The sequence below is a fragment of the Nelusetta ayraudi genome, unplaced genomic scaffold (genome assembly GCF_046127955.1).
Source record: "Nelusetta ayraudi isolate G7.1 ecotype Tasmania unplaced genomic scaffold, CSIRO-AGI_Nayr_v1 ptg000052l, whole genome shotgun sequence".
In the NCBI taxonomy this organism is placed as follows: Eukaryota; Metazoa; Chordata; class Actinopteri; order Tetraodontiformes; family Monacanthidae; genus Nelusetta; species Nelusetta ayraudi.
Window position 1 is genome coordinate 5,640,001 of NW_027466102.1, and position 15,365 is coordinate 5,655,365.

Sequence of the window (15,365 nt, forward strand, 5' to 3'; positions counted from 1 at the left end):
ATTCAAAGTCTATGACTTAAAAGCACACATAAGAAATTTAAATTTTGTATTGTGGTCTATGGGAAAAGGTTTCTGGGACACATTCTTGTAATACTACGGGTGGCCACTTGAAAAAATATGGCATTACAATATCCAGGACTCATAATACATCCATCACCAACTGGTGCAGACAAGGCCCGACTGTGAATTGTGGGTAAATCGGTTAGCGTGTTCCCAGTTTGTGCTAGTCTAACCTCAGCTGCTCCCTCTCTTGAAGAGTAGTGGTTATTACAAAATAATTTCCTCCTGGCGCCGGCACCGCTGCAGCAAAATTTAATTTAATCAGGGTGTCACCTTAAATCTGCATTAATTAAGACCAGCAGAAAGCTGACGTCAGACAGACAACTTGGGTCTTATCATTTGCTGAAGGCAAAACTCAACAGCTGCTCGATGTTAAACCTCCACAGGCTGAAAGTGGCATTGCCACGCACGCAAGATATTGGAGGAGAAGAGAGGTTTCGGTTCTCAAAGCTCGCCCTTAGTGTCAATTGCACCTTTCTTCTATTTAAACGATTAGCGTGTAATATTTTGAGATTTTGAAGAAGAAACAGCGACATTCCACTCTTCCTCCCCTCCACTGAGTTTGCCAGTGAGCTACAGTGGCATGTGGACCCAAACCTGGATCAACCTTGTTCTTCATTGGTTTTATTTGAAGGTGCAGGCAGTCACCCTAATTACAAAACATGTTGTCAGGTGGGCTGGATTGTCCGCCCCAGGCTTCCTTAGAAATATGGTGGTGCAAGATGGTTGGCTAACTGGGTGCAAGACCCTTGTTCTGCGTATTATCTTTTATATAAATAAGAACCGTTCTAGAGGTAGGGAAACCAAATGACTTTTATTGTATTGCAATTAAACACTTTGCTAAAATGTATTTATGGGCAGTACATCAAGGTTTTACCAATATAAAAATCATAAATCAAGTCAAATAATATTGCACACTGGAACTTTAAGCCTCGTCAACGGGGGACTCTACTGGCAGCCTCTCTCTGAAAAGAAATTCTTCTCACGCAGTTTGCCGACTCTTGTCGAGCTGATTCAGGCTCGTCTCCGCTTCGTTAAAAATCCCCACCTGAGGTGAAGTGGGGTGGGAAAAAAAACAAAAAGGGAAATGTAATTCAGAGAGTAACTATATTATTTTGGGCGGCGAAGGGTGTCGGATCAAAATCGGCAGAGTCACGCAGACATTTTTTGGCTGTGGTGTGAACTGTCTGCTCCCCTCCCCTTTCCTCCCCTCCCCTCCCCTCCCCTCCACCTCCCCAGATCCGCGACGACAACAAGAGGCAGCACCCGTGCCTGGTGGATTTTGCCAAGCTGCCCGAGACGGAAAGGAACTACAACCTGCAGATGTCCAGCGAGACGCTCAAGTGAGACGGAGCGCCGCGATAATCCCATCGCTTGCTCATGGAGTTGCCTCTGCTTTTTAATTTCTAACTTTTTAATCTGCTGAAATTTTCCTGAGCGCAGACTAAGGCTCGCCACTTGTAATGACTTGCATCTCTTGGGCAAATACCAGTATTGATTTTTAAGAAACGTCCGCTCCCGACCTCATTGGAGCCAACTACTGAATCATCTAACTTGAAATCCATGAGGCTGTTGTAAAGCAACCTCCTTCCTTCGTCAGCTTCAAGCAGCTTTGTGGCTTTTCTCTACCTGACCTCTACCTGACCTTGGATGCTGTGCATGTACACAGCGGTGGGAAAAAAGTTTTGGGACACCTCATGCATTTGTGATGTACTGTATTGCTGTAAGGATTGTCTTAAGTGCAGCTTATTTTAGTGCAGTCACCAACATTTACAGACATGCTGCACGTGCACTGTTACGTGCAACTCAGAACTGAATGTTTCAACTGCAAGAATTTCGTTTTCCTATTGTGTTTTACAAAAAAATTATTTCCATTTGTTTGTGTGCCCGTGATGAAGCCAAACATTTTGAAAGTAACAAAAAATGGCAGATATTTATAGATAGATAGATAGATAGACTTCTATCTATGACAATAATTGGGACTGAGTAAAACTTTAAGACTGTCCGAAAACCTTTTTCCACAACTCTACAATACAGCTGATATCGATCAAGTCTCTTTGTAGCGTAATTATTGATCCAGTAATATGAAATGAGATGTGTTCAAAAATGTAGCAGCGTCATTGTGATTTTTTTTAAACTTATTATTAAGTGTTGAGTCGTTTCTTTTGTATTGGTGTTGATGTCTGGAAATTTCTCTTTGAATTTCTCATCAGGACCTTACTGGCTCTTGGATGCCACGTTGCTCAGGTCAACGTTCACGCCGAGGACGATCTGAAGAAAATCAAACTTCCAAAAGAGTAAGTTGGCGTTTCCCTTTGAAGCTATCGCATTAGATGAGACCATGCCGAAACACTCAACTCCTGGAGGATGGTCAGCAGTTCAGTGTTCCGAATTAAAAAGTTCAAATATTGAATTCAAAAAGGATCAAATACGTTTGTGAATTTGTCATCAGTGTTAAAAGGATGATGCAATGTGCTTTTCTGCAGCTACGTGATGTCCAACGGATACAAGCCTGCGCCGCTGGACCTCTCCGACGTCAAGCTGACGGCCGGCCAGGAGGTTCTGGTCGACAAACTGGCCGAGAATGCGCACAACGTGTGGGCCAAAGATAGAATCAAACAAGGCTGGACCTACGGCATCCAGCAGGTAACGGCCCCGAGCGTCTGCAGTCAGAAAACATGACGTCAAAGGTCACTCGGTCAGGATGATCAGGCTACATTTTGTCTCTTTGTGAAATTTTAAATGAAGTTTTTTTTTTTTTTCACAAGGATTTGAAGAACAGACGTAATCCTCGCCTGGTGCCGTACGCTTTGCTGGACGAGCGCACAAAGAAGTCCAACCGGGACAGTTTGAGAGAGGCCATCAGGACCATGGTGGGCTACGGCTATGACATCGACCCCCCGGATCAGGAAGGTGAGCTTGTGTTCTGAGATTAGAATCTATAAAAAAAAAACAAAAAAAAAACAAACCACTCTTCAAGTTGCGTTTTAAGTAGTTTGAGTTCTGTAGTCAGACATGAAGGCATTATCACCATCACCATCATCATCATCTGCAAATGGGGCTGAAGTCCAGTCACTGCAAAAATCCGAATCCGTTCCAATCCAATCTTATTTATAAAGCACATTTAAAATAACTATGTTGGCCAAAGTGCTGCAGATAAAATAAACAAATAATAATGCTGCAAGCAACACTGTGCAGGTCGACTGGTGAGTCATCATTTCCTTTGCCATATAAAGGCCGAGGGGGGGAAAACAGTGTTTGAGGTGTTTAGGCCAATTGATTTGCACACTTTATTGCACTTGTCTTTTGATGACTCGTATGACACAAAATGCATACGGTTTTGAATTTCTCTCATCAGCAGATATTATTCGAGAGCCACGGACACCATTGCTTTCTCTCCCTCCATGTTGTAAATATTATCCACATCAGGTTTGATCACCTCATGCGCGCCAGGCACTCGCGGTGAAATGGCTCTGCTTCTTGCTTTTGCTTACTTCTCACTTTAAAAGGGGATGGTTCTCTGTTGTCTGCTGTTCTGAGATCTGGAGGGCAGAGACGGTAGCTGCCCTGCTAACAAAATAGCGTTAAAATTATTATTTTTTTAAAATCATCGTCATACACACCCAACACGTGCTTTTGAAATTAGTCCACCTAACTGATATGTCTGAAATGTAATTCATCTTGGACTTTGATGAGTTTTGATGGAGAAAGACCCGAACCTTTCACCTTCCATCTGTGCATCTCGCGTCTCAGGATTTCAAAACAACAGGTGCTGATGATTAAAGGGGATGTACCGACTCACATGGCTAAATGGCAATGTACGAATTTGTCAAATCAAGTGAAGTTACACCAAGTTCCAGTTTGTGTTAAACTTTAGTTTGGTTATGCTGGTGGACAAAGGGTTGACCAACAACGTGGGTGGTGCGGTCGGACACCAAGAGCCTCAGAATGCAAGGTGTAGTTCAACTTGTTTAATTAAAAAAATTTGACATGGTAGCTGGCATGAGTTGTTTCTCTAGTTTTTTTTTTTCATTAGCACGAGTGTGTTCAAACAGCAGTGTGAACATTGGCATTCACTAGGAGCAGGAAGTAAGAAAGGGGGGTGAAACACTGGGGTTTACACATTTTTAACGGTTATTTCTCTTATTTATTTCTCTTATTTTCCCATGATCGGCATTGGTGAACTGCATGTGGAAGAAAAAAGGTTGCGCAGGAAATAAACAAGTATGCTCATTGTTTGGACAAGGATCAGGATTAAATAAGCAATTGTTTCTTCCGACTCCTTCAAAGCTATCATTCGTTCATCCAGAAGAAGTAAACACAAATACACAGTTTGTGGCTAAACTCAGCATGGAGAAATTCAATCTAAACAACATGACTATGGCAAATTAAAGTGACCAGAACGCCACTTCATAAACATAAACTACTGTATGAAATTACAAATGACACAGTGGCAAACAACTGTAGTGAGGGGGAGACACAGCTGCACTGCTGACACTCATATTCGATGCCTTCCAGCAGGAGGAACACCTCCTCCTCTTCCTCTTCCTTTTCACTCTTCACTACAGTTTTGGTTTCTCCTCCTCCTCCTCCTCCACCTCCCCCTATCCCCTCCACCCTCCCAGGCGCCCACGTGGTGGTGGACGAGAGCATTGAAACCATCCGCCTGTTCCGCGTGGAGCAGACGTACGCCGTCAAGACGGGGAAATGGTATTTCGAGTTTGAGGCGCTCACCGGGGGGGACATGAGGGTCGGCTGGGCCCGACCAGCCTGCAGGCCTGATGTGGAACTGGGAACAGATGCCCAGGCCTTCGTGTTCGACGGATACAAGGTAATCTATTTTTAGAGCAGCAGTGTTTTGTTTTGTTAGCTTTTTTTCTTTCTTTTTTTTTTTTGAACTTTGCCACATTAAATGTGCAGAGTACAAGATGGATCTTCAGAGACTCAGGGAAATGTTCCCCCTTGGACTCGTCATAATAATGCCACATCATGTCAGGATTTCATAAATATTCCAATATACAGTCGAATTATCTCAATTATAACAATATCTGGTCCACAGTAGCTATCGCTTTGTTTCCTAAATGCATTAAAAGCCATTCGTGTAGATCGCTGTCGCACTAGTTCAGGTTAAAATATCTGCTCACTGTTTTCCCCCCTACCCTGTCTGCCTGTGTCATTGGTATATTGTTATTTATTGATGTGGATCACGTTTTTTGTGTTAAGAACCTGATATTAACTAGTTTTAATGGAGTCAGGCTCTGATTGATTGATTTTGATTTTAATCTTGCTTTTAGTATTTTTCTCTTCATATAAATCACTGGAAAATAATGTGCTGAGTCTCAAGCAGGGCTGGGCAAACTTTTTGACTGGTGGACCCACAATGTTTTGTAAAATTTGACAGAGGGGCCAGAGCAGGAGCTGAAGGATGGAGTTTTTTGGTGGCTTACCTCATAGGAGAAAAACATATATCATGGGATATGTAACAAACCTATTGCTTTAATGTCTATTGAAAATGAGCAAAAGCAAATTTGCAACAAATTATGTGTCTCTGAAGCTTCAAGATATTTAGCTCTCTTAAAACTCTAAAAAATACAGCTATTTTATGAATTACTTCCTATTAATATAATTTCTTCAAGTACGGCGGGCCGGATTAAAAAGCTCAACGGGCCGCGTATGGCCCCCCGGGCCGTGGTTTGCCTATGCTTTGTCTAAAGACACTATAAATCTATCGGTAGAAGGACGCTGAGGTTGGAACCGCCAGGCAGAAGACCTAGAGGAAGATTGATGGTGGTAGTTAAAGAGACCCTGAAGTTACAATAGTTGTTGTGAGAGAAGAGGATGCAGGGGATAGAGTTAGATGCAGGCAGGTGATTGGCTGTTGGCCCTGAACTCTTAGAAGGAAGATGAGTAAGACTTTAAAGGTTAAAGAAATGAGTAATGTTGGGAGATTTTGAAGAAGAAACGGCGACATCAAGTGGTTACATTATAGATAGCAGCGCTCCTTCACTCTCCCTCCCCCTCCCGAGCTTGCCAGTGAACTACAGTGGCCTGTGCACCCAAAACTAGATTCCTCATCCACCTTCTTCTTTGTTTGTTTTTTTTGTTGTGTATATTGTTATACAGGAAAACCACATTCATTTTATTGTACTGCAATTATACACTTTTATTAATGTATTTATGGGCGTATATTTAGCTTTTACCAATATAAAAATCATAAATCAAGCCAAATATTACACACTGGACCTTAAAAAAAAAAAAAAAACCCTCAGATCTGAAATTATTTCAACATTATTTCTGCTTGTCTGCTCTCTTTCTATCGAAGGGTCGACGTATGCACGCGGGTAGCCGCTACTTTGGACACCCGTGGAAAACGGGCGACGTGGTCGGCTGCATGATCAACATGGAGGACAAGTCCATGATCTTCACCCTGAACGGAGAGCTCCTCATCACCAACAAAGGCTCCGAGCTCTGCTTTGCCGACTTTGAGACGGAGGACGGTAAGTGCTCGTCTGGCTCCGCCAAACTTCACTCGCCGCTTTTTTTTAATCCCTTATTTACAGCCGCCGCTGTCCTTTTTTTTGCGTTTCATGTTGGCAGTCAGAAGTGTTTCAAAGAAGCCGAGTCTTAAACATTAAATGTCTGCCTTGCAACTTTTATCACTTGTAGCTCAGGTTACGCGGGGAAATCTTTTAATGCCTGAAGCTGTTTTTCTTCAATAAGCAGCCTGTAATTATGTAATTAGGGAGCCTGTTGACTTTATGAGTAGCATTTTTTTTTATTGAAGCTGAGAGACCAGCAGTTTTACTAATAAAGTGCCTCAAAAACAGAGGTGGAGCAGACCGCTGAGCTTGATGCTTTGAGTCATGCCAATATTCTTTCAAATGCGCAACTCGGCGTAAAAAGAGCTGCTATAACGATGAATGAATGAATGACGCAGCTACAATTGGTCCAAAAGGGGTCAGGAAAAGATTCGTCCCCCCTTCGCCCCCACGATTACTTTTATTTTCTCACGATTGAAGACCAACAGATTAGTTTTAAAACAAAATAATGAGTGGGAAAGGTTTTTGCATTTTTCCTTTGTCAAAAACTTTTCTCCCCTCCAAAGTTGCAAACTTACCAGACTAATTAAATGTGCCTTCGAGGGGAATGAAGGAATCTTTTTTTTTCTTTTTTTTTTTTTGACAAGCAAATCTTCTTGGCTGCTCTCAATTAAACCTGAGAAAGGGATGGTGGGCGGTTGGGGGGTAATTTGCAAATTTCCTAAAGTCTGCGGGTAAACCTGCCACAGAGTATTAAGAGGTACTTCTATCGCATTTCCCTCAAGTATTGGCCCTGGCAGTCCCAGTCACTCGCCTCCCCCCCCCCCCCCCACCCCACCCCTCCTTTCTCCTGCCAGGTTTCATCCCGGTGTGCAGCCTGGGAATGTCTCAGATCGGACGCATGAACCTGGGCAAGGACGCCAGCACCTTCAAGTACTACACAATGTGCGGCCTGCAGGAGGGCTTCGAGCCCTTCGCCGTTAACATGAACCGGGACATCACCATGTGGTTCAGCAAGCGCCTGCCCACCTTCGTCATCGTGCCGCAGAGCCACATGCACATCGAGGTATGGCGACGCCGCTCGATAGCCCTGCATGTTAAGATCTTTGAAATCATTGCCTCTCAACGGGTGGAGTTTCAGGACCCACATTCTTTTCCTTATGATGAAGTCGCAAAACAAATTTAAATTTTCAAGTTGTATTTGTCAAATGCATGAAAGTACTGCGCGAGTAAAGGACAATAATAAAAAGGATGAAGTAAAATAAACAGTGAGCATAAAAGAGGGAATATGTATATTGACACTCTTATATACAAGAGTGTACATAGAGTACAGAGTGTATATACAACCTGTATGGTAGTATACAATACATACAATATACAAATTATGAAGTGTGCGACAGCAGGAGGTAGTAAGAAAAATAAAAACGCTAGCTAACGTGTATATATATATATATATATATATGTATGTATGTGTGTGTGTGTGTGTGTGTGTGTGTGTGTGTGTGTGTGTGTGTGTATACATACGTACAGTACGTACATGCATATACAGGTACTACCCAGAAAATTAGAACATCTTGAAAATGTTGTTGTATTTCTGCAATTCAACTTAAAAGGTGAATTTTACATATTATATAAATGAATAATATGCAAATCAATATATTTCAAGTTTTTATTTCTTTGGATTTTGCTGATCAGGTCTTGCAGCTTAAAAAAAACCCTCCAATTTTATAATAATTTTCTGAGTTTCTGAGAACAAGGAACTGCTTGAGAGATGTCAATTTGCGTGTAATGGCTCAATAGAATTTGTTGGTTTCATCTTTTATGTTAAATTGCCAATTTTTTGGATAGTACCTGTATATGTATGCGTATATACATACTGTATATATATGTATATATACATTTTTATATATATACATATATATACGTGTGTGTGTGTATGTATGTAAATATATACATACGTACGTACGTATGTATGTATGTATATTTTAAAATCACTTTTTTTTTAAAATCCCAATCAAAACAGTTTTACATGCCAAAAGTGGGTCACGATCCACCCATTGAGAAACGCTGGTTTAAATCATCTCAGCTGTGTGTGCTTTGTGCAGTGGAAAGTGTAGCTGACACTGGTTGGGGGCCACGTCAAATCAGCGACGTCGCAACGGCGGAGCCCTGCCAAAGATCATCGCTCTGATTGTCACCCTGTAATTTGCCTTCGCTAACTCGATAAGTTGAGCAACTCATTAGAGCAATTATCTTATTAGGGATTTAAAAAGGCCGGCGTGGCCTTCGTTTCTTATAAGACCTCCAGCGTTCCCGCTGCGGTCCGTGTGGAAATTGCTGCAGACCTGCAGCTTCCTGGTTTCCTTTCAATTTGGTGTGCAGGCCGAGAACTTCGACCTGAAGTCGATTCCGGCACGACTGCGACGATCACATTCAACTGGTCACAATACAGCGGTGGGAAAAAAAGTGCACTTGTGATCAATCTTAAGTCTCCACCTGCACAACCCACATGCTCTCATTTACCCTTGTCCTGCACATTGTGAGCAAATACAATAACTTAGTTTAGTTATTTTTTTCTGAGTACCAACCATCCATCCATCTTCTATAACCACATCTCCTGTACTCAGGGTCATGGGTGGTTCTGGGCCTATCCCAGCTGTCTCTGGGTGAAAGTAGGGTTAGACCCTGGGCCAAAGTCACAAAAGTTGTGGACTGCCGCTCATCCGATGGAAAAGCTTGGTTCAGAGCTCACTGTTGCACGCCCGTTTTGCCTGTCTGCCCCCCCCCTTGACCCCCTCAGGTGACGAGGATCGACGGCACGGTGGACAGCCCGCCCTGCCTCAAGGTCACGCACAAGACGTTCGGCACGCAGAACAGCAACAACGACATGCTCTACTGCAGACTGAGCATGCCCGTGGAGTTCTACTCTGCCGACAAGATCCTGGACGAGACGCTCAAGCTCAGGTGAGACGGTTAGAGTAAAAAGAAGACGGGGCGGTAGCGCTTCCGTGCCGCATATTGGAAATGCTCTTCCTGGCGTCTGCTGGGAAAAGTGATGACGGAGGACCTTTGTTTTGATTTTGATCTCGCCGTAATAACCTGCAGCAGCATTCTTTTCTTTTGGCCGTGTGCAGCCATCCTCCTAAAGAAGACGGAAGTGTCGACTATGGAAGCATCACCACGGTAAGTAAACACTCCTTCAATAATGCATAATGCATGGAAGAAAAAAAAATGTAGCGACTTTCTCTCTGTTGCAACCTGTGAATTTGTGATTTATTTGTTTTTTTTATGCATATGTTATTGCAGTACTACCACTCCGTGAGGGTGTTTGCCGGCCAGGACCCCGCAATGATATGGGTGGGCTGGGTCACGCCCGACTATCACTACTACAGCAAGAACTTCAGCCTGAACAAGACCAGAACCGTCACCGTCACCCTGGGGGACGAGAGGGGCCGAGTCCATGAGAGGTAGGCAACCCCCACAGCCCCTCCCCCACCCACTCCTGCCGCCACTTTTTAATATCCAAGGGGATTCTGTGCAGTCATGTATGGATTTAAGCACTGGGGACGAAGAGTCAGCGGATTCCGCGAGGCTCTCTAGGAAAATGAGCCTGGCATTGTCAACCTCACAGTAATTTAGACAAGGTCATGAAATATTGTCTAAGGGCCACAGTGGGAATTGGGTCGGGGGAGGAGGGTCTGGGAAAATGTGTTTTTTTTTTTCTTTTCTTAAGTTCTTTATTTGGGATCTTTTTTATGATTTTTTCTTTATATATATATTTTCTCTCTGCAGTGAATGACTCCCACACACCATAACAGTTTGTCATTTTGGAGCCAATCTGTCAGGCAGCTAGAATTTATTTAGTTGATTGACTGTAAGAAAGCAGTACTGCTAGAAGACTTGGGGGTAAAAATGGGAAATGCACAGCTGGATTTTATTGCATCTGCACATATACATATATATATATGTATGTGTATATATATGTATGTATATGTGTATATATATATATGTATGTGTATATATATATATGTGTGTGTGTATATATGTATATACATATGTGTATATATGTATATATACGTATATATGTGTATGTATATGTATACGTATATATGTGTATGTGTACGTGTATGTGTGTATATATATATATATATGTATATATATATATATATATATATATATATGTGTGTGTATATATATATATATATATATATACACACACACACTGGTAACATCAGGCAACATATTGATGCAATGGTTCGCACTGTCCTCCTCACAGCAAGAAGGTTGTGGGTTGGATTCCAGACAGGTGCCTCTCTATATACATGCATATTAGGCAAATTGGCAACTCTAAATTGTCCTTGGGCATGGATGACTGCTGATCTTACAATAAACTCCGACAGACAGCTGGGACAGCCTGTTGCACCCCTGTGATCCTGGGTGGGTTATGATATATAATCCTTAATGAGCCATGTTATAAGTTGCCACATGAGGTTATAAATGTTTGTAACTTAATCTATGAAGCATTATGAGTCCATTACAATACCTGATGAGTGCACTCGTAATGCTACGTACAACTGAGCTCCATACAAAGTGTTACCCAAATCTCCTTTTGAAAATAAGCAAACACCTCTCTGCCCTGACATCCACAGCCATTGTTTTACATAGTTAAGCAGCATAATTGGCAGAAAGTGGTTCACCAACACTCTTTACATTGTGTTTGGGGGGCCTTTATAAACCAGCTACGGATGATTGTAGAGTCCTTAAGGCCAAGAATCCAATATGAGACTCCACAATATATCTCTGTGTTTTCCCATTAAGGGTTTTGTGTGAGGGGAGAATGACCTTTTAGTCAATTCTAATTGCAACAGGAAGCCAGCGGTCTCCGTAAATAGTCACGCCGCAGTTTGTGTGCGCTTTTGGAGGCCAGAAAAAAGTGCCTCACAGCTCACAGTCTGAAATATTGTTTGTTTTTGTTACTTGGGTAATCTCTGTCTCTTTCTCTGATAAGTAATATTCCTAATGATAAACATTCTTTTATTTTGTCCGTCTGCCCTTATTTAAGATTTGGAAATTATCCTATTATTTTTTTCACCAATGAAATGCATGTCATTAAGCTCATAACAACAGCATTATTTGGTTTTGTGAAGGTTCACTTGGATAATGTATTAGTGTAGTTGGCCGTCAGGGCCAGCTAGGCCTTCTCTGCTGGCTTAACCATACTTAGAAAAGTACACTTTACCGTAAATGTGATAATAAAGTTATTGTCCATCGTCTTCTTTTCACATCATATAACACTAACTTGCTTGCGTTGCTTCCATCGTCGTATATTACGGTAGAGTTTTCATCCAATCATGTTTCAGATAGCTAGTGTTGCCAGGTGCCATGAAATCTGCCTGAGGCCACCAGCAGCAGCGACATTGCAGGCTCCTGTCCGCTGTAAGTGAACGGACCTCAGTTAGTTGCGATAGCCAATCAGATCTTGAGGCTGCGATACCGACACCAGCTACCTAGCCTTACGCTGAACGTCACGCGTACATGTCCTGTGATTGGATAAGGACCTGAGAACCTTACAGACTGAACTCAACCTGGAGATCTGGTGACCACCGCGACGAACCTGTGACGGGTGAAGGAGAATATGAAGATTTAGCTGTCAAATCATCTGCAATTTATAATGTAAATAATGTAATGCATTGGTGCAGCAGTTGCGGCAACATGTTCAATTGTTTAATAATTTAATAGTTTAGTAGTTTGTTTTGTTATCGTCTTGTTTGTCTCTCATACGAAAGAGCGACAATGCAGTTTACTGGACACATTTGGACAACGTTTTTCTCGACTAGGTCACCTGAAGGTGATGAAGGTGATGTAATGTTTAAGTGTGATTGTCTATGGATTCTCAAGCCATAGTGTCATATTTTGTATAATATATGACTAAATATGACGTCACTAATGGCCTAATCGTGAAATGCACGGCCCTCCACTGGTGTAGTGTGAACAGTAATGGGCCGAGACCGCACCGCTGTGGAACACCAAAGTAGTGTCATACCTCAGCCACAGTCACAAACGGCCTCATTTCACGCAGTACTTACTGGGTTGTTTCCGTGCTGCAGTATCCAGAGGAGTAACTGCTACATGGTGTGCGCAGCGGACGCCGCCGGCCCGGCTTCTTCCAACCGCTCCAACTCTGACCTGGAGATCGGCTGTCTCATCGACCTGGCCACCGGCCTTGTGTCTTTCACAGCCAATGGCAAGGAGCTTTCCACAACGTATCAGGTATCAAAATGAAGCGGTGAGGCGCAGAGGAGAAACATTAGTTCACCCAGCTCAGAACTTTTTTTTTTTTTCACATTTGTTTTCATAGAAATTTGAAAAATAATACATTTTGATGGCACTTGATTCTTTTCGATTTCCCTCACAGCCTGTAGCTAAAGTTGCACTGCACTAAAGTCTTTCATAAAGGCAAAGAAAATTACACAGTCCTCTTTTGATCATTGATCCTGACGTCCGCTGAGTAACTCTGCTTTAACTCTGCTGATCTCAGGTCATCACATTGAATATCTGACCTGTACTTTGTTCTCTCTTAATCTCTGTTATGCCCTGTTTTCTAACGATTAGCTTGCTTTGATAAATCTTTGTCATATTCAAGTGATTTGTGAGTGACTCTGTTTGTTTTGGAGTTCAAAATCATCAATGAAGATAAAAGTTCATAAGATTATATTTTGCGTAGTTTCTTTGTTCATGATGGATTTTTCCATTTTTGTCCATTCATTGTGTGAACTATGGTGCTGACTGGGTTGTTTATCTCTTAGGTGGAGCCGAATACCAAACTGTTCCCAGCTGTCTTTGTTCGGCCAACCAGTGCAAACCTCTTCCAGTTTGAATTTGTCAGGTTCAAGGTTTGTGTGTGTTTAGGTTCAACAATATCTGATGACCCAAAATGAAACATACAATATTACAAGGCCTTTTTGCAATTAGCTTCTTACTTGAATGAGAGATGGACTTGCTTGACATATTTAGTTCACATTATTATCAATTAATTTCCACAGTATAAGCTTATTTGTTTCTTAAGTGGAGCTGTACTATACAATAAAGTTATTTTGTATTGTTTCATCTTGTGTCACATCATGATAAATTGCATCCTCGTCAGACTTTGTTAGATAATTATAAAGAAATGTGCCACATATTATAGTGACTGTTTTAGAGATTCAAATTTGAAAATGAAACTGATCAAATACACAAGTTTGAATAATTTGTCTGAAATTAACACGGAGTGACTCAAACTTCTGTAATTGTTTCTTAAAGTCCAGACAACTTGCTTACTTGAGGTCAAAAAGTCAAGCATTTCATCCCCCAAACTTCTCTATTAGCTCTTGTGATTAGCTTGCGTATGAATTGCCAAAAACATGACACATATCGATCGATAAATCAATCCAGTTGAAGTTGTTCAGATGGGAAGAGTTGCGTCACTCCTGCATAACAAGCTTCTCAATCAGCACATTGAACGTCTCCATTAATGGATATTACAGGGGCACTGGAAGTGATCTGTGATTTTGAAGTGCCCTATATTCTTAGTCTTCTCGCTAATATTTTTCTCGCACCTCACTCACCTCGCAGGATGCCATGCCGCTTTCCTCCGCCATATTCAAAAGCGAGCACAGGAACCCCATCCCGCAGTGCCCGCCCCGCCTGGACGTGCAGACCATCGTGGCCGTGCTGTGGAGCCGCATGCCCAACACCTTCCTCAGCGTGGAGACGGCCCGCGTCAGCGAGAGGCACGGCTGGGTGGTCCAGTGCCTGGAGCCGCTGGAGATGATGGCGGTGCACATACCCGAAGAAAACAGGTCAATGAAAACTGCATATTTAGCCCTGTGTTTGCAGTCTTCTTTAAAAGTTATTTGCAATGAGATTAAATACAAGGAATAAAGCACAAATGAATAAATTAAAATTAATTGCATTAATATACTTAAGAATGTACTCAAGAAAGAATATAAGAATTGCTTTACATAATATGGACATAAAAAGGAAAAATAACAGACTTTTAAATATTCAAATAAAAATGCAATCCTATACATATAGTCGGATATAACCAGACTTCCCAACCAATATTCAATGCCACACTTTTTATCTGTATCCTCATTATTCTTTTTCCGCTTCCCTTTCAGGTGTTTGGACATCCTGGAGTTATCCGAGCTGGAAGACCTCAGGAAGTTCCACTACCACACCCTAAAGCTCTACTGCGCCCTCTGCGCCCTGGGAAACACCCGCGTGGCTCACGCCCTCTGCAGCCACTTGGATCAGTCCCAGCTCCTCTACACCATCGACAACCAGTACCTCTCCGGCATGCTGAGGGAGGGCTTCTACAACGTCCTGATCAGGTCTGTTGATGACTTTTCTTAAGCCTGTGTGCTCACACATGTATTATGTTTAGCATTATGGTTTTCTTTTTATTGCCAGAGAAAAATCTTTTTTGTATTTAATATCCATGAAAAACAGCAATCTGAATTGCATGCAAGGAATGCCATCACAGTATTAAACAATCATATATCAGAACAATAACATTACTTGGTGACATTTGACTGAGCGTAAACATCCCAAACAAAAGCAGTGAATTGCACATTGTGAATGTCACCACCTTTCAAGCTTGCCGCTGTTACAACCCAAATACAATTTCACGCATACAAATAAAAGTGTAAACACATTTGCGGGTTCAGAAATGTCGATTTGATCCTCGGGCCACAAAGGCTTTTGGAAGATCTCAGCTTCTCAGCA

The 15,365-nt window shown here is 42.1% G+C and overlaps 1 protein-coding gene across 6 annotated transcripts in view; it reads left to right on the forward strand.

The window, feature by feature from the left end:
• The window catches only part of ryr3 (ryanodine receptor 3), a 136,342-nt gene that overhangs the window by 52,952 nt on the left and 68,025 nt on the right, over window positions 1–15,365 (forward strand). For all 6 annotated transcript variants that reach the window (XM_076037451.1, XM_076037452.1, XM_076037453.1 and 3 more), the window contains 14 exons: window positions 1,300–1,403; window positions 2,274–2,357; window positions 2,547–2,706; window positions 2,829–2,973; window positions 4,686–4,891; window positions 6,383–6,557; window positions 7,457–7,665; window positions 9,400–9,563; window positions 9,734–9,782; window positions 9,906–10,066; window positions 12,707–12,869; window positions 13,406–13,492; window positions 14,211–14,437; window positions 14,759–14,971. In XM_076037451.1, coding sequence (XP_075893566.1) covers window positions 1,300–1,403; window positions 2,274–2,357; window positions 2,547–2,706; window positions 2,829–2,973; window positions 4,686–4,891; window positions 6,383–6,557; window positions 7,457–7,665; window positions 9,400–9,563; window positions 9,734–9,782; window positions 9,906–10,066; window positions 12,707–12,869; window positions 13,406–13,492; window positions 14,211–14,437; window positions 14,759–14,971 — 2,147 coding nt within the window. The remainder of the gene's footprint in view (window positions 1–1,299; window positions 1,404–2,273; window positions 2,358–2,546; window positions 2,707–2,828; window positions 2,974–4,685; window positions 4,892–6,382; window positions 6,558–7,456; window positions 7,666–9,399; window positions 9,564–9,733; window positions 9,783–9,905; window positions 10,067–12,706; window positions 12,870–13,405; window positions 13,493–14,210; window positions 14,438–14,758; window positions 14,972–15,365) is intronic.